The sequence below is a fragment of the Cervus elaphus genome, chromosome 1 (genome assembly GCF_910594005.1).
Source record: "Cervus elaphus chromosome 1, mCerEla1.1, whole genome shotgun sequence".
NCBI classification, from domain to species: Eukaryota; Metazoa; Chordata; class Mammalia; order Artiodactyla; family Cervidae; genus Cervus; species Cervus elaphus.
In genome coordinates, this window is record NC_057815.1 from 76,436,863 (window position 1) to 76,456,690 (window position 19,828).

General features: G+C 46.0%; 1 protein-coding gene across 9 annotated transcripts in view; it reads right to left on the reverse strand.

Annotated features, from left to right (window-relative positions):
• Positions 1 to 2,819: 2,819 nt before the first annotated feature.
• Positions 2,820 to 19,828, reverse strand: part of WT1 (WT1 transcription factor) — a 48,098-nt gene continuing 31,089 nt past the window's right edge. For 6 of the 9 annotated variants that reach the window (XM_043908777.1, XM_043908792.1, XM_043908813.1 and 3 more), the window contains 5 exons: positions 13,631 to 13,727; positions 11,461 to 11,611; positions 7,610 to 7,699; positions 6,908 to 7,000; positions 2,820 to 4,216 (listed from right to left, as the gene is read on the reverse strand). In XM_043908777.1, the coding sequence (XP_043764712.1) occupies positions 4,095 to 4,216; positions 6,908 to 7,000; positions 7,610 to 7,699; positions 11,461 to 11,611; positions 13,631 to 13,727 (553 nt within the window). In that variant the 3' untranslated portion in view covers positions 2,820 to 4,094. Of the gene's footprint in view, positions 4,217 to 6,907; positions 7,001 to 7,609; positions 7,700 to 11,460; positions 11,612 to 13,630; positions 13,728 to 18,485; positions 18,491 to 19,828 lie in introns of those variants that run through there. The other 3 variants (XM_043908799.1, XM_043908785.1, XM_043908831.1) reach the window with 2 other exon arrangements.

A 19,828-nucleotide genomic window follows, 5' to 3' on the forward strand; every position in this document is an offset into this window, starting at 1 on the left:
CAAAGTCAGTGGTGCAAACACCCCGCAGGGAGCAGAGGGCTCTGGAAGACACTGCCTTCTCCCTTTTCCCTTTGGTATCCAAAGAGCTAAACACTGGCCCCTAGTAGGGATGAGACATGGGGGATTCCTACCTGGCTCATGGGAAATAAATCCTCTCCAAAAAACTGGAAGGTTTTGGTCTATGGGCACCAGCAATCATGGCATCAGGGAGGGAGAGGCCTGCGGTGGAGATGTGAACGCAGTGGGGTGTGAGGACTGGATCTGCAGGCGGACCGTGCGCCATGCATCTCCTTACCTGGACTTGGGTTGGGGGAGAGGGTGTCTTCTCTGCCTGTGAAACATCACTGACAGAGGATGGGCAGACTGTGTTTGAAAACAAACCTCTGCAGGGATGGACTCGCCTGCACGCAGCACTTCTGACCACATTCAACACCAGTGCCCTGCCCCTCAGCCCCAGGGCCCATTATAGCAGAGCTCTGGGCCATCTTCATGGTCACTGTCTACAGGCTAATAAGCAGGTTTGGGGTGGTCCTGGGACTGTCAGGTGAAAAACTTAGCAGAAAGTATTTATGGAGCCCAGCCTTTAGGTCTTTGGAAAGTGTGGTCCATCTGAGCCACCAGAAATATAAGAATTCCATGGACAGAGGAGCCTGGCCGGCTGCAGTCCATGGGGTTGTGAAGAGTCAGACACGACTGAGCGGCTAACACGAAGTGTGGTCCACAGCCCAGCAGGGTGGGCACTGCCTGGGAACGTGTCAGGAATGTGGTCTCAGGCCCCGCCCCAGAACTTCCAGAATGGCAGACTGTACTTGAACAAATTCTGTTCCATAGGTAATGTCTATGGATAGTAAAAACTGAGAAGTCCTTGAGAAGTAACATAGGAAGGGAGATGATGCACTCCTCTAGGAGCTCACACATGGTTAGGAAGGTATAACTTGCAGATATAAAACTATGAAGCAGAGTGCATGTCTACATCATCAAGCACGTTTTGGAAGGAAAACTGGATACGGAATACCAAGACCAGCCGCAGTCACTACTATCACTGAGCCTTAGCTTCCCCATCTGTAAAGTGGGAATAATACTTATCCTGTCAACTTTATGGACAGACGGTCCTAGATGGGAAAGCACAACACCCATATCAGATGCTATTGAATGTTCTGTACTCCAAGCGCTAGAGAGGTTCCAGGATGAGAGAGTCTGGGAAGAACCACTGAAGGGCAGGAGGCGGCCTTTTAAAGATACTGGACCACACAGTTTACTCAAGTGAAATGGGAAAGTGTACATTTTGACATCTGCACTTCATATAGCCTCTAGCCTGAGCTACAGAGAGCTCCCTGTGACCAACTTTCTTCCCGACAATCTGCTCATGGTCAACAGCACAGGTCTCAGAACACATACTCAACGCCACTGGGTGCATTACCACACACAAAACCAACAGATGTGGTCTCTGTGGGGAGGCTGACAAGAGCTCTGTTGCTGCAAACCTTAACTCTAGTTTGTGAAACGGATTTGTTTGTCATTTGGTGAACTTGACCTGTGAAGATATCTGGATCCCGCAAAAGGACACTGGAGGTGGTGGTAGTGTTTAGGGCGGGGAGGTGGGAGAAGGGAGTGGAAAGGAAATTAGCATGAGTTCTTGGGTAATCATTTTCCTAGATGATGTTTATGAAGCCTTTGCTATGTGCTTGAAGTTTTAATGCTTTTCCCCCTATTTAATCCTCACTACAACTATCTGTCAGACAGGGACAAAAGAGTCCCCACTTTACAGATGAGGAAACCAAGGACTCACGATCTGAACCCAGGTTGGTCTGCTTTCCAAAGCCCATGACCTTAACTGCAGGCTGACCTGCTGAGGTGGTGTGAGGCTCTCTGGGCTTCCTCGAGCAGCTGAAACAATGCGGCCGTTTTTGTTGTGAAACCTGGCTCGCTCTGACTCGCTGACGTTTGCCATGCTTGTCCTGAGCTTCTCCAGAGAAATGCTGTCTTCTGGCAGGAAAAGATAAAAACTGCTGATACAAATGAGTCACCACATTCGCTATAATTAACAGTGATGCAAGAGCCAGATGCAAACCAAGTGGGGCCTCGGGACCTAACTTTCAGGCGGCCCCAAACTTTGAGCTGCACTTCAACACAGAAAAATCCCTGCGGTGAGCTGCTGTCTGTTCAAGATACATTTTAAATGAAGAAATGAAGCCTGGAATGCATGCAAGTTCCCAGATAATGGAATGGAGAGGAGCGGCACCAAATTAATCTCCTTATTTACAACTGAAAAACTATCCACCAGAACCAGGAAGAGAGTTTATAGTTTATAGATAATGTAGATCTCTGCTTTCACACTCAGCTGCCCTGGAAAGCCTGAGCTGTCTCCAACCTGCTGAGCTACTTCATAGCAACTACAATTGCAAATTCAGTTGTACTAGGTGTTCAGTTTATACCCTCCTGATTGCAGTGTGTACCTGTGAACTTAAAAAAAAAATAACAGTTATCATTTGCATCTCTCTAGGCTCTTTTGCTGACATGGAATAAGAAGTAATGCAATGATAGCCTGATGAAAATGACTCTGAAAATACAAGTCCCCCCGTCCAGCCAAAAGCCCATGTGATCACAATTACTTTATGATGAGAGGAGGAGGCAGTGCTCTCTGGCTGCTTCTAGGGTCAGTGATTGCCTCCCGAGTTTCAACAGAGAGAAACAAAGAATGGTCAGGACCTGGTTAGTCTTAAGTGGTCACTGATGTCAGTGTCAGCATCTTACCTGTAGAAAAGAGGCTCAACGCTCCCCAAGATGTGAACACAATACAGCTGATAGAATCTTACCACTTTCCTTTTGAATAGACTTTAATTGAGAGCAAAGTGAAAAATGCAGGTTACATTTTTAGTGTTATCATCAATATGTTGGAAGATCAACACCAAAACAGTGATACATCTAACATTTATACATATCCTAACTTTAGTTGTCAAAGAGCAGATCATTATCAGATATATATATTTACACAATAATTTCAAGCAACAGTAAATAATAAACTCCCTCCCTTAAAAAATAAAAACAAAACACACACACATACACCCAACCACCTTTAAACAATGGATTTCCTCACACGATTAAGTCTCATTTTTTTTCACATATACTTGGAGACCCAAAGTTATTTAAGTTACTTAAGAACAATCTTATCAGTGGAAATTCTGGACCAGCCCTTATGTTCTTTTAGAGTCATTTTAATTTTTACAACTTGAAGCCACATAACCAGCATGGTCTGTATACTCTAAGGACACCCCAAATGATAAAAATGAATTCCACTTCCTTTGTGTGAGGAGATATGTACATCTCTGAAGATGTATATGACTACAACTCAAAAGTCAAACAGAAACACAAAAACAAAATCTTAAATCCTCAAGCATGATTTCTTAAGAGCATTGTGCTAACGTTAACAATGAATTAACTGAATGCTAAGATTCTTTTAGATATCTCTGCAGAGGTACTGGTTAGTTCTGATTCTTTTTTTTTTTTTATCAGCTGCTTGAAATGCTTGAGTTTTAAAAGTTGCCTGGTCCAGGTTAGCAGCCTGCCTAACCTCCGGAATGTCGGACAGGACTCACCCCCAGTGCCTTGAGCTCTGATTTATTTCTCGCTGTTGCTGTTAGTAAATGGAAACCATGACAAAGTTTACATTAGCAGACACATCCACATGCCCGGGCCCATAAATATTCTATGATGGAAAATGGTACAATGACTCCACTCCTCGTGAAAATGAGCGTAAAGTGAGAAGGGGCGGGGGAACATCACCAACAGTGGCTCTGCTTACAGTGGAAAATCCAGACCAAATGGCGACGGGCTTTTAACTGACCGGACACTGACAGCCACTTCTCCAGGGCCTTACGCGTCAACTCAAAGTTGGCTGAGCAGAGACCAACTCCTTTGGGCAAACCTGGTAGAATCCAGTAGTACAGGCATTTTGTCTCAGATGCTGGATGAAGAAAGATCAACCGCCGTTTCCTTCTCTGACAGGCGAGTGAGGAGGAATTTTAAAGTCAGCTTTGAAAGGAGTTCACACTCTGTCCTGCCTTGGACACATAACGGTGGCCGGTGTGGACCCCTCAGAGCGCCAGCTGAAGCTTGCTCATGTTCCTCTGGTGCATGTTGTGATGGCGGACTAATTCGTCTGAACGGGCAAACTTTTTCTGACAACTGGGCCACCGACAGCTGAAGGGCTTCTCACCTGTTGACACAATGGCCAGTCAGAGACACTTGCCGTGGAGAGACGGAGCTGCAAGTTCAACTACCAAAGGCCTGAGTTAAATCATCACAAGGCACCCACTCCAGATTCCCTCTAGCTCTTTCCCTAAGCGCACACATCTAGTTCATCTCACAAGGCGGCCTTGACATGGCAGCACCTCTGGGGCCTCGAGGATTAAAATGCTGTGACAATGACAAAATGTTACTGAGTCAGAAGACTTGGGAAACGGGAGAGAAGGAGTGAGTCTAGTTAATGGAAATGTCTGGGCACTTCATATTTAATCAAGGGGGGAAAACACTTGGTAAAACAAAACCCCTGTCATTAGACGGTTTCGTGAATTGTGTAAATGCTTCCCGTTTGCTGTTTAAGGAGGGAACTGAGCTTAACCGGAAGGCAAGGGACTTAGGATCATCACACAGGATGCCGTTAATGGACAGCCATCCAGTAGCATAGCTGTAACTGTGGCTTTAATATCTCTGTCTGTATAGATATTCTGGATGGGCTGGGTGTTTTAAATAAATCACTGACATCAGTACACATGGCATTTGCTTCTTTTACCTTAAAGGGTTATTTAGAGAGTAATACCCATTATATAGAAGATTTGAGGTGAGGCATGGCTTTGAGATTTTTAAAAAGCTTGCCAAAATATCGAGCCTCCTTCTCTATCTAAGGAGGCCTCAGAAGTTTCTTCCAAGTCTCATTTTGGATGGGAAAGATAATTAGCATTTCTGAATGCCCATCTATGTACTAAGCTCTATGCTGGGTTATCATATATATATATATACACACACACATATAAAATTATATATATTAATTATACATAATATATATAATTTCATGTACTCCTTCCAACAACCTGTAAGGTGAGCCTTATTATCCCCATTGTACAGATGAGGCTGGAACCTCAGGTGAGGGCAGACACAGGCAGGACTTCTTAAACCTAGGTCTGTCTGATGCCAAATCCAGGTCTGTCTGTAGGACACACTTGGTTGCATCACACTTCCTGGGCCTTGGCATAATGGAAATGCAGCTGTGGCTTTATCCTCAGTAAAAGCATCACAGGAGCCAATTCCTTCACCACCTGGGGAGGTTCTCAGGATATAGCTAGTCCTTCTCTGAGAAATACTGGATGGGACAAACACAGAAATATCCCACGGGAGGCACTGTCCCTGGGTCAGAACTGGAGGCTAATCAACTATAGTTCCCAGTTAGATATTAAACAGTCTGCTGGTGACATAGGTCATTTTGTACATATACAGATATGCATGAGGTGGGGCGCAGGGTACCGGGGATGATAACTCTTTCCCACCAAATTATGAGCTCAGGACTAAGGCAAAGAAGTGACATTAAAGGTACTCGAGTCAGGGAATGAGTTGTCCATCCCACTGACTCTGGGGCACAGGTACCCCGATTGTCTGCGAGTAGAGCCTGCTGGGGCTGAGAATCCAGGACTGCACGGAGGCTCATGGCTCACACTTCCCTCGCCTCCCGCTCACTGTCCCTCTGTCCTTCCTGATCTGGCTTCTGTCCCCTGCTCCCACTGCCAACCATACTGTCAAAGGTCACCTCCTAATGGACAAATCCTAACCTCTTCCCCTGTCAGTCATCATCCTCCTCAAACTCTCAAGGGAACTCAACTCTGCTGACTGGGGGTCTCCTCCTGATTCTCTCTCCTTCCTGGGCCACAAAGTGAACACAGACTCTTTCCCCAATAAAGAAGCAGTGGGTAGGTGGGCTGGGAGCAGACAGAACTGGCTACTTACTAGCTTTGGGACTTTAAACAGTTATTTCATCATTATGTGCCTGAGTCTCCTCATCTGTAAAATGGGGATGAAATGTTATCTATCCTACTTTTCTTCCAAGGATGTTGTAAAGATAAAATGAGATAACCTAAGCATTGGTCCTCCCTCTAAAGCTAGAAAATACACAACAAAGATGGTGCTATTTTCATTATGAATCACACCAGCCTTGTGGAGAAGCAAAAACTTTTAGCAGGTGTGAGTAAATGTCCTTTCTCTCTATATTCCTTTTGTTTGTTTAATTTTTAATTTTTGGCCATGCAGCATGTGGGATCTTAGTTCCCTGACCAGGGATTGAACCTGTGCTCCCTGCATTGAAAATGCTGTGTCTTAACCACCGGGCCAGAGAGGAGGAGGGAAGTCCCTCCCTCTATTCTACTATGAAGGAAATAATACCCACACCCCACTATGAGTCTGGAAGAAACCACGACTGCCCCTGGGGCATTAACTTTTAGCAGAGCAAAGATTCATGTCTCTGAAAACAGTATTATAAAATGCAAACTTTCATGAGTACAAGTGGTTGGCTTGCTAGAATTTCTGCTGTTTTTCTCCAAGGTTGATTATCCTATCAAACTGAGTGATAAAGATGTAATGCAACAAACTGGGAACAGCAAGGACCTAACTTATCTCTTCACTTCATTCTGCACACTCCTGAAAACAGTTCTTTTCACATCTCCATACCTCCCACTCCCATTCCTTCTTAAACAATGTTATTATTTAAAGACAGCCACGCACTGTTCTTTCTCTTTCCTGAATCTAAAGCTGTTTAGAACGTTTACACTCATCTTTTCCAATCTCTCGCATCACAAGCAACTCCATTCAACAGTAGTTTAAAAAAATAAAGAAAAATAAATGTGAAGAAAAGTTTACGCACTTGTTTTACCTGTATGAGTCCTGGTGTGGGTCTTCAGGTGGTCGGAACGGGAGAACTTTCGCTGACAAGTTTTACACTGGAATGGTTTCACACCTAAACGGACAGAGAAGGTCTAGCCGCGGCCCTAACCACGTGGGGGCATAGCAAGGCCCACAAGGCCTGCTTCCCGGCAGCCTGAGGAGTTGGGCATTTCCAGCCATACCTGCAGTCTGGCTCGCCCTCAGATTTCCCCAACACCCCAGGCCCAGCAGGAGTCACCTAATGCTGCTCAGTAATCCTTGAAGACCTGTTGTCTTGGGAACAACTATTGCTTAACCACAAGTGTCCAGCTTCTCAGAGAGGTTTCAGCTGTGTCTGAGACTGAAAAAGTGAATCACACACTACAGATGGGACTTTGGTCTCCACCCACCCGTGTTCTTTACTGAGACTCAGTTGTATCATCAGCAAATTGCTAGTGGGAGTATCATGACTCTGTGGTTTTCAAGGGAGAATGTGGGATGTTTCCTTTTCTTTTCTTTCTTCTTCTTCTTTTTTTTTTTTTAAAGAGAAGGTAAATCCCCAGCAATTAGGAGGGAAAATTATTGGAGAAACTTCAAAAAACGGCTGACCCTCTTACACCCATATTGAACAATAAAGAGAATCACAAAATCAACCATGACCCAAGGGAACACACTGCCGGCAACGAGAAGGGAGCCTACAAACCTGTGTGTCTCCTTTGGTGTCTTTTGAGCTGGTCTGAACGAGAAAACCTTCGTTCACAGTCCTTGAAGTCACACTGGTATGGTTTCTCACCTTGGGGAAGACATATATTCCATTGGAAAATGATATTGGAAATAAAGATCTCATTAGAGGCAACTTCTCTTACTGGGACTGAAAGGATCCCGAAATGCTGAAAGGCACTTGGGTGGAAGGTTTCAGGGATATGCTGTCAACCTTAGGCGGCTTCCCGGGCTGCGCTAGCAGTAAAGAACTGGCCTGCCAATGCAGGAGACGGTAAGAGACGCAGGTTCAATCCCTGAATCGGGAAGATGCTCTGGAGAAGGGCATGGCAACCCACTCCAATATCTTGCCTGGAGAATCCCCAAGGACAGAGGAGCCTGGCGGGCTATTGTCCATAGGGTCACAGAGTCAGACACGACTGAAGCGATTTAGCGTGCATGCATGCCAACCACAGGGTTAGGAGGAAGTCCCACCTACATACATACATTCATGGGCAGGAGGCGCAGAATCAGGGGCTGGGTGAATAAGGCTGAGTTGGAAGCAAAGGGAACTCGGGTCATGGAGTTTGACATGGTGGGGAATATCCAGCTCTTTCAATCTGCTGGGTGAGGTGTCGTTTCCTCACTGTGAAATGGGGCCAATGACCTGACAGCTTCCAAGGACTTATAAACAGATTACAACAGACCATCCACAGAAAGGGCTTAGCTTAGAGCCCAGCACAGAGGCAGTGCTCAAAAAATACTGGCAGCTAATATTTAAACAAATAATAAACCAAAGCGGTCTTGAGTCCAAGACTTGCGTTTGTGGCAGAATTCTGAGATGGATGTCCCCTGGAGCTGGCCCCGTGGAGTAAGGACTTGATGTTTTATGGCCTAAGGCACTGGTGTTCTCTGCTACTGACTTCCCATCCCCGAGTCAGGTATAAACAACTCCAGGGTTGTAAGAGGCTCAAATTAAACTAGGAGCCAGAGCCTTAGAGGTCTGGGTATCCCTTTACTCGAGAGAAGGCAGGAATGGGATTACACAACCTCCTGCCTCACAATGGAGAAGCCCCGCCCCTGTCTTTGCAGGAAAAAGTTCAGCCAAATCCCAGGAACTGTGCTCCCTGAGTACACTGAGCAACCTTGGATGGTCCCATCTTCTTATGAGAATTCTGAGTCACCGGCATTCTGGGATGGAGAGCAAGCCATCCCAGGATCAGCCGGCTCTCTCTGTTGTCACGCAGTCCCTGGTTATTTTTCTAGCCTCAAGACCTCCTCTGCTTCCCTGATTCATCTATATTCCTGCTCTACAGAGCTCACCCTTCCTGAACCCTGCCTTGAACTTTGCTCACACTAAATACCCTTAGTCCCTATCTCCAGATTCCTATCCCACCATAAACTCTACAGCATGTCCCTCTCAAACACTGTTTCCTCTGCGATGCCTTCTTGGAAGCTTCATGTTCACATAGAAAGCCTTTCCTTCCCTCATTACAGAATGGCTGACGTGGGGCCTTGTCAGATCCACCTTCTGCCACAGGCTGGAAAATCCTGAGAGCAGGAACCTTTCCTCAACTTTCTATTGATATCCAGCCTAGCACCTTAACTTCAGCTCTTCAAGCTGGAAAAAGCAATACTTCTATCCAGTCTCATGTCTTTTTTCTGCCTTTCTGCTTCTGCTCATCCTTTACTTTCTCTGCCCAACCCTGCCTACCCTTTAATGGTTAACCCAAGCCCTTCCTTCTCCAAGAAACAAACAATGCTCACTCAAAACAATACCCTCTGAATGAATCTTCTCAGAGCCTCCAGATTCACTCTATCATCACACATTCTCTCCTCCCTTTTCACTTTTGTATGTCTTGGCTCCAAAACAGACCATCAACTCTTTGAGCAAGGGGCTTGTGACTTGGAGTTAAAAGGCATGAGTTTGAGTCTGGCTTCCCTATATCCTACCCATTGGATAATTGTTCTGTGTGTGAGAATAAAATGAAATAATGAATGTAGAGAATTTGGCCCATGGAAAGTATTTAATAACAGGTTCTTAACATAATAGTCTGTACTATTATTAGGAATAGATACAAAAAGATGGCACTCTTTCAAGAAGGGGACTTCCCTCCTTGTCTTCTGCAAGGAAGAGTTTCTTAAAGGTTCCAGCAGGTCTGAGGGTCATGGCTATCTTTCTTACTGCCTTCCCTTCCCACAGACATCTAACCCTTACTGTTTTCTAAGTGCCTCTTTTCCATTATAATTTCTACAACCATATTGCCTTCAATGTATTCTCTTGTGTTTGTCTAGGCAGAATTTTACTTTATCATTTCTTTACTTTATCATACTTTATCATTTACTTTATCATTACTTTTCAAATGATCTCATTTGGGGAAATACATAACAATATAACATGCAACTTCTCATATTCAGCATCAAAGCAGGTGGTCTACTGAGTGCAAGCTCAGGTCTATGCTGGAATTGTAGCCTTCAGACACAATGGCTTAGCAAAGACCAATGGTTTCAAGAGATCTGAACCCAGCTCATTTTCTTCTTCAGCTTCCCCAAAGAAAAGTCCGCAGTAACAATAAAACAATGAAAGTGAAAGTTGCTCAGTCATGTCCGATTTTTTGTGACCCCATGGACTATACAGTCCACAGAATTCTCCAGGCCAGAATACTGGAGTGGGTAGCCAGTATTCTTCTCCAGGAGATCTTCCCAAGCCAGGGGTTGAACCCAGGTCTCCCACATTGCAGGCGGATTCTTTACCAGCTAAGCCACAAGGGAAGCCCAAGAACACTGGAGTGGGCCTACCCCTTCTCCAGCAGATCTTCCCAAGCCAGGAATCAAACCAGGGTCTTCTGCATTGCAAGTGATTCTTTACCAACTGAGCTATGAGGGAAACAATAATAAACAATAATGGTACTTATAACAAAGAAGCTACCTTCAGTTGTGGAAAAAAATGGTACCAGCTCCCCAGTAGGAAAGCCTGCACTTTGCCCTGATTTCCTGTAGGAAAACTCAGTCACATTCCCATCTAGTGCCCACAAGGCCAACCAAGAAGAGAGATTTGTGAAACCGATGTTCACATTCACTGTGGCCAACAACCAAACATGGCCAGTTCTCTTCCAGAGGCAGACCCTGTGACCTGTGGGAAAATCCAGTATTCTTTAAAACATCATCAAAAATCATCATCTTTTATTTTTAGGTTCAAAACAAACATTAAACTTAGAAGCCATTTTCCCATTCCTACTTGGTTGGTTATTACTAACCCAAGCAGTTAAGTTCCTCTTTGGATCATCTCATCCTAAGTCTCCAGAATGACCTTGCACATCAAGTTCCTAGAATCATCCAACTACCAAGCTCCCAGGCTAGCTCCTCTCCCTTAAGAGATGCTAATACTATGTTAAAACTAATAAGAGCATTTATTCAGTCTTATTGACACAGCAAACTGTATGAGATGGTTCATATCTCTAATTTCTTTCATTCAATTTGATTTTAGAAGTTAATCTAGTCTCAACCATTGTATAAGGGAGGCTATCATCTCCATTTTTCATGGAAGGCACATGAAGTTTGAAGAGTGGTTAGGTAACTTGCTGCAGGTCATACCACCTGGTGGTGAAACCAGACTTCAAGCATAGGTCTCTTTTAATTCTGTGAAATTCTCTACCTACTCTGCTCTTCCCTTTTTTAATTAAGGGTAGAACTTCAGGATACAAAATGGCCTGACAGCCTTTTTCCATCACCTGAAAGTAGTGCCTACTTTGCATTCTAGAAATCACCTGTGTGCTGGCAGTGACAGCTAGAAGCAGGGGCTCCTAAGCCACCCCTGAGCCACCAGAACCACGGCTGGACGCTACATGCACTTACCAGTGTGCTTCCGGCTGTGCATCTGTAAGTGGGACAGCTTAAAATATCTCTTATTGCAGCCTGGGTAAGCGCACATGAAGGGGCGTTTCTCACTGGTCTCAGAGGCCGACCGGACAAGAGTTGGGGCCACTCCAGGCACACGCCGCACATCCTGCAAGCCGAGCATAAGATAAACAGAGGCTTTAAGCCACATGTGAACACTCACACTGGTCCCAAGGAAAGCGAGCTTTGAAGTATTCCCAAAGCAGGGACAGTGGATGCGATGCCTGAAACCACTCCCCCCGACACTTGAGGTGCCCAAAGCAGACATCGCTAGTGGATGACAGAGCAGCACATTCGACAGTGCTGTGCCCTAAGACCATCACTGCTGATCAACCAGAACCGGGACCTGAGATGAAGTCTGTCTTGGGGCTGCTGATCCAGAGCATCTGGAAAAGAAATGCTGCACACTGGGAGAGCTCCCAGTCTCAGCTTCTCATCTTGAGGCAAAGAGGTCTGGAAGTCAAAGCCCCAGGTTCTATGCCCTCCCACTGGGACACCAGGCCACATGACCTTGGGCCCCATCTGCAATGGGTTGGGAAGTCCTTTTTAGAGAAAAATGAGCCCCCAACTGAGCAACCTCCCAGGTGTGAGTCAATGACAAGGAAGAAGAATGCATCCTGGGAGGTGAGGGTGAGGGTTCTGTCTGTGAAGGGAGCTGAAACCACAGCAAGCCCACAGTGTTGCCAGCACGATCCTTTAATAGAGACACCAGGAAGCACTGTGTGTGTGCCCTCCACCCACTTTATATGTCCATCACAGGGCATTCTGTGGACCACCTTTACCCTGTAGGAGTGTGTGTGCATGGTCGGTCCTCCATGAGAAGAAGCTAGAGGGAAACAGTGAGGCAAATGCTCCTTAGGCTCCGGGGACCAATGAGTCATAGACAAAAGCAATGCAAGTGGCTGAGAGAGCACTGAACCCTCCTTGCCCTCACATAGCTTTGCAAGTCAGGGCCCAAGAGAACATCCACAGTTTGTGTTAAGACCTGAGACCACTTCTAAGCTTACCCACTCCTGTTAACTTCCCACACCATCCACAAGCACATGTTCAAGCTCCTATTTCACCTCTTGCTGTGCGATCTTTTTTAAAGTAAACATACAGTAGTGTTATACGGCTCTACTACTGATGGGCCACAGAGTCTTAAGGCAAAAGGTGGAATAAGCTTAAATGAGGAGCCAGCTGTGTCAGATTGGTTCACTCTATAAGAAAATGAACACAGGCCACAACAGTAAGTTTGATAAACTGGGCTTGGTGAAAAGGAAGGGAAAAAGAGTTTCATAGAGTTCCTTTAATCCACCCCAGAGGCCGCACACACGGCAACAGGGAATAAAACGGAGTTGTCAGTGTCAGCTGGTCCTGGTGGAGAAGCCGGACAGTACTTGTCTGACTTCCATCAGATGTCCATATTTCTGTCACCCTCACCTTTATTCTCACCATTGGAAGGCTTGGGATGAGGGAACACGCTGTTCTATCCCCACGATGCCTCTGGAAACATTCATCAGAACATCTCAGAGCACTTGCTCCACACATCACGTGGGAACTTGGCCCACACACAACTTATAGCTAATGTGCTGACTACTCTGGAGAAAGTATCTCAGCCATTACTCATGTTGTTGCAACCACAGAGTCACACGCCAAAGGCACAAACACAAATCCTTGGTAACTGCGTGGTTCTGAACGCCCAAAAGAGGCTCCAGAAGATGGCCTTCCATTCAGTTTCCATTTTACTTTCCTTTCCTCACTCTCCCTTAGCAAAGACAGAGTCTACCTTTGGGCACTTGACCGTGCAGAACAAGTCTTAAAAGTCCAGAGTCCAGGTCATTAATTCAAGCTCATTTAGCCCCAACATAAGATGTGCATAGCCTACCCTAGAGATGGTGAATTAAACAGTGAAGGAGGAAAGAAGGGAATTCTGCAGAAAGCACCCTGGTCTGAGGGAGGCGGCTGCATCCACACTGGCCTCTGGAGACGAGAAGGCCCCCCAGCCTGCACCAGTGGAAGAGGCGGGGGATCCCTGCTGACACAGGAGCCAATGGTTAGGGACAGACTTGCCAGGGCCAAACGGCCAGCAGTGAGGAATTAAGAGGCTGTTGGGAAGGAAAGAGGCAGCCGGGGCCCCGGTGCTCACCTGAATGCCCCTGAAGACGCCGTGGGTGTGTATCCTGTACTGGGCGCCGCAGAGGATGGGCGTGGTGTGGTTGTCACTCTCGTAGCCCGTGCCGTGGCTGCAAACACAGAGAAGGGAGAACAGGACTCAGGCTGGTTCACAGGCACACGTCAGGGCCATGCGCCTCCGCAGGGAGAGGAACGTCCTTTCAGAGCTCTCGGGACAATTTGGTTGGCTTCTGCCTCCCTCCACTGGGGCTACCCTGGAAGCAGCGCTTTGTGAGAGGAGGAGCTGCTCAATCCTCGGGTGACCCCCACGCCGTGCCTTACCCTCACACTCTCCAGGGCAACCATCTGGGTCCATGCCTCTCTCAGACAAGCCAGGGAAAAGTCACAGTGGCAGGAGTTCATTCCCAGCAAGTTGTTTACCATCAAGACAGCAGGGCTGACAGCTGTGAATATCTCAGGAATGAGCAGATGCCTCAAATTTCACGTTGAATGCAAGGGATTTTTTGTCGGCACCTCATGACTCAATTTTTACCAGATAGCACCAAGAAAGCGATGACGCTTACAAGAAGAGATGTCACATCCTTAGAAGCGGGGATTACACATCTGGGGCTCTGCTCCACTTCAACCGCAGATCAGGTTTCCAGATCAGCTTAACTCTTTGCAGCCAAGCCAGATCCTAGGTGGACACTTCCTCCAGCATTAGACTGACCAGTCCCCGAGCCAGAGCTCAGTTAGCCTTGGACTACCAGTGAGAGGTGAGGGATGGAGAAGGTTGGAAAGAAGACCTTGGAAGGGGTGGATGTTCTGCTCTACAAATATTCTCTCCTCTGGGTAAAAGCTGCTCTCTGTTCTTCAGTTGTTTTACTTCCAAATGAGGCTGAGTGGACTTCCCCAGGAGTCCAGTGCTTAAGACTTAGGAGGAGTGAGTTTGATTCCTGGTTGGGGATCTAAGCTCCCGCATGCCACAGGGTGCAGTCAAAGATTACAAAAACTACAACCACCAGCACCAAATGAGGCAAGGTGAGAACTGCAACCCACGGGCAGCACATTATAATCGCAGCTAGATTCACCATGGGGAGCTTTTATGAAATGCCTCTGTAAAACGGTGAAGCTGCTTTGAACCATGTCTGGCAGTTCCTCAAAAGCTTAGGTGTAAAGTTACCAGGTGACCCAGAAATTCCACATCCAGGTGTATTCCCAGGAGAAATGAAAACATATTTCCCTACAAAGATTTGTACCCATTTGTACCATTTTGTACAATTTGTACCATTACTCATAATAGCCAAAAATGAGAATCAGCCCAAACGTCTGTCATCTGATGGTGGATAAACAAAATACGGTATATTCCTAAAATGGAATATTATTTGATGATAAAAGGAATGAAGTACATGATAATGAAGTGCATGACATACCTTGAAAACATTATGCTAAGAGAAAGAAGTCAGTCACAAAGGGCCACCTGCTATATGATTCTCTTTACAAGAAACATCCAGAAGAGGCAAATTTATAGAGATAGAAAGCAGACAGGTGGTCGACTGCCGAGGACTGAGGATTTTTAGGGGAAATGGAGAGTGACTGGTAAAGTGAAACTGAAAGTCACTCGGCTGTGTCCGACTCTTACAGTCCACGGAATTCTCCAGGCCACAACACTGGAGTGGGTAGCCTTTCCCTTCTCCAGGGGATCTTCCCAAGCCAGGGATTGAACCCAGGTTTCCCACATTGCAGGCAGATTCTTTACCAACTGAGCCACAAGGGAAGCCCAAGAATACTGGAGTGGGTAGCCTATCCCTTCTCCAGTGGATGTCCCTGACCCAGGAATCGAACTGGGGTCTCCTACATTGCAGGCAGATTCTTTACCAACTAAGCTATCAGGGAAGCCCATGATTGTTAAAAATGTCCTCCAACTGTGGTACTGGTCATACAAGTCTGTGAATATACTAAAATCCCTGAACTGTACACTGCAAATGGGTGAATGGTACACTATGGAAATACATAAAGCTCTTAAAAAATTAAGGTGGGGAAAAGGATAAACTGGGAGAAGGATTGACATACACACATTACCAAACATAAAATAGATAATTAATAAGGCCTACTGGGAACTCTATATTCTCTAATGGCCTAATGGGAAAAGAATCTAAAAAAGAGTAGATACATGTGTATGTATAACTGATACACTATGCTATACAGCAGAAAGTAACATAACATTGTAAATCAACCATACACTTAATAAAAATTAAAGTGACTGTGCCAAAAAAAATAAAATTGCAAGTATTTATTAAAAAAAAACTTATCTCTGGGGACTGGGGTCCATGCATTTTTTTTAAGCCTCTGGGTGAAGGCTAACTGTCAGGACTGAGAACTCCCACCCTCTGCCTCTGTTACTCTAGAGATTCCCAGGGGCCCGATATAGGAGGCAGGTAGCCCACTCCATCCAAGGCTGGCTCAGCTCTCACTCACCCAGGGGAGAGAATTCCTGGAAGGGAAGAGTGTCTGTCAGGACGATGCACACGTCCACAGACCCTGCGGCCACAGCAGCTGTGGCATTTCACCACTAGTTCTGGCTCCAGGCTTTCTAGAAAGAACCGCCTGTCTCCTTCCTACAAAGTGATGAGAGCAGTTGGGGGAGGTGGGTGGCAGTTCTGCTCCCTCTAACCTCCTACACCTCATCTCCACATCCTTCAGATGATTTTTGACATATCTAGGGGGAAAATGTCCCAAAGAGCCGACCCAGGGTCAGACACACAAAACTGGGAGGAAATGCCAAACTCAGGTAGTGTCTGCCCTTCAGAACTTTAGAACGTGTTTGCCAAAAGAAAAAGGTCCCGTCTGGCCTCCTTAACAATTGCATTCTACAGACAGTGGGGAAGGGAGCGCTGATGAGAATGGTGATACAGCAGCAGAAAGAGGACAGACAGAACAAGAATGGTGCTACCAGAACATTTTGCCTCCCAGGCTGCCTTTGCTTGGTTCAGCCGTCTGCACAGAGCCCAAATGTGACATACATGTTTTCTAGGGCTCAGAGACCCAACAATAGAAGTCTGAATTATTTTCAAGTTCTAGTATCAAAGGGAAAGGTCTTCTCTGGTGGCTCAGTGGTGAAGAACCCACCTGACAATGCAGGAAACCTGGGTTTGATCCCTGGGTTGGGAAGATCCCCCTGGAGGAGGAAATGGCAACCCACTCCGGTGTTCTTGCCTGGGAAATCCCATGGACAGAGGAGCCTGGCAGGCTACAGTCCGAGGGGTCGAAAGAGAGTCAGACACAACTAAGCGACTAAACAACAATAACAAATCAAACGGGAAGAACTTGGAATCTCCTGTCTCAGCAGCTAATCTCTGGATGTTACCTGGATTCCTAGAGGTGGGAAACATGGGAAACCGACTTTTCTCAGCCTACTTGTCCCAGGAAATGAAATGCTGCCCCACTCAAATGGGATGCCATGATCTTCACAACCAGATGCAACCAACAAACAAAAGCAGCAACAAGACTGTACCTGCCAAATATGCCACTAGATTCTTCTAGCAGGTTCGTGAACAAGAAAAACAGCCGGGTCCGTTCTTACTGGCTCCTGGGTCTCCATAAAACAAACACACCAATGCAGTTCCACCTGGTGGAAACTATGCCACCTCACACTCTTTCCAGCATGGTCCACCCAGAACACTGAGTTCAACCCATGGGCATTCAGCTTGGCAATGACTCTCTCCAGGTAAGAAAAGCAAAGCCAGTTGAGGGGCCTGAACCATAGATTAATAGAGGCAGAAAAGTCATCCATTCCTACTTCCTCCAGCTCATCTTTATCAGCGGGACTACATGACCGGTAACTAGTGTTCAAGGCAGCCCACTCCACTTGTGTTCTTCCCGACCCAGGAACCGAACTTGGGTATCATGCATTGCAGGCCGATTCATTACTGTCTGAGCCACCAGAGAAATCTAACTGTTGGGAAAGGCCTTTCTAAACTGAGCAGAAATCCACCTCCTCATTTATGTCTCCTGGAGAACCAGAGTAGTACTATTTTACAGCCATCTGTGTGTGTCTCCTCCACTGTACAGTAAACACAGCCTTGAAAACGGAGATCAAGCTGTTCCTTTCTGCACCTCTCAACTTTGACTCAAGTAAGGTGCACAGTCTAAAAGAGTTCCCTAAGGTGGACCGAATCTAACTCCTCTTCCACAAGACAACCCTTCGGGTATCTGAAGACAACTCTCCAGACTACAGACCTGTGGCTCTCTCAACTACGACAACATGAACTGGCATCTCATTTCCATGCCATCCAGAACATCCTCTTCTTCATCCCCTTCATTTTGTTAAGTCCCTCTCAAAGAGCAGGCTTAGGGTGGACCCTAGTCCCAGAGAACTGTATTTATATAAGAGACTGGGAAGGAAGGATCACAGAGTCTTTAGTATCAGAGGAGTAACAAACACCTAACACTGGAGAGCAATGCCTCACCCAAAGAAATTTCATTCCAAAAATTTTTAAGTCAATATGCTAGTCAATACGATGCATTATGCCCACCGGCTGCTGGGACTCAATCCCTGGGTAGAGGGTCTGGGGCTTCCCCTCTCAACCTGGACAAAGCATTGCTGCTAACACATGTAACAGCACATCCTCTCTTAGCACTCAGGTCATGGTGATCTTCCTCAAGTCAAATGAAATCTCCAACTCCCACCCTGGCATGTACCACAATTAAGCCAGGTATTCCAACCTTGAACCTGAAGGCATGATTTTTGTTTTTTACTGCAATTCAGGACCACACATTTATCTTTCAAATTCCATTCTATTTCCTTTAGAGAGTCATCCTCAACTGTTTGACTTCCAAAGCATTTGCTTTCCATCCCATTTCATGTTATCTCAACATTTGAAAAGTACCTTTTCAATGTTTTCATAAGAAGAAAGGCTCTTCCTTGTTGCTGCATATACTTACAGTATGTAAAATTGATCTCTGACATTCAGGCAGTGAAAAGATTCTAAAAGGCGTCTCCATGAGACAACCTGAGGTAAGCTACCATAAAGAATCTAGTCACTTAGATGGGGTTAAGTCCAAGAGAGCAAAAGTCATCAGCAGGAATCAGTCTGAGAAAGGGCTCAGGAAGACGGCAGCTGCCATTACATCAATAGCCACTGTTAAGAACCAGCTGCTAATTTAGATGGTCAAGTGAAACCAAGCTTTATCCCCAAAGAGATCAGCCAGTACATGTTGCAGTGAGTATGTTGTAGATGAACCAAACAGGAGTGAGAGTAGGAATCCTACAGGTCTGAAACCATTAAGCCTTTCAAGAAGGGCAAGGAGTTACCAGCCTAGAGAAGAAATTTCTGGGGCCAAAGATGCCCCTTTCAAGAAAGGAATCACAGAGCCCCAGAAGTGCGGTAAAAACTTGTCATGACCCAGAGACAAGGGTGTTATTATTCATGGAGCCAATCGGTATCAGAAGGCAGGTTCTAGAGACAGCATGAAGCCCACCAGTCCCACATCTCCCTCGGGGCTGAAATGCACACACAGTGACTTCCTTCCAAACCAAATGATGAGAGGAAGGCAAAGGAGGCCTGGCACTATGTACGGCACGGCACGTGACCCAAGCCTGAGAGAGGCTGGGCTTTCTTAGGAAAAAAACTGGTGCTTTATAAAATGTTTTCATGCTTTGTTGCCTCGCGAAACACTCTTTGATAGATAAAATACTGGACTCGGCTGAATGGCAGAGAAAAAGGATTTGATGACTCTTTGGCCAAGATGATCACAGAAAGCACAGGGATGGACGGTGAGGTGTAATGAGGGCAGCCCTGGGCCAGCAGGTGAGCAGAGTCGGTGGGCCTGGCGCAGGCGGGGGACCATATGGGAGAGGAAGCTGAGGGTAACGCAACTGCTGCTTTCTTCCTACCCTGGAGCACCACACGAGACACCACTCGCAAGGCTGATAAAGATACTGCACACAGCTCCTTAGGTTTTGTTGTTCAACTAGGCACAAATCACTCATTTAAGTACTTAGCCAATAACTATCCACAAAGACATCAAAAAATAACTTTTTTGATGTGTCTTTTTGCAATAAAGATCAACTACATTAGTGACCTTCCACGGAGACTAGTAATTCTAGAAACAGACTCGAGCATTGCCTTGTGCATGATTAACAATCTTTGTTCCTAAACTCTTGCTTTTTTCCCTATGTGCTTTCCAAAATCCAGCTTAATAGCTTTACCAACAATCATGCTAATCTCAC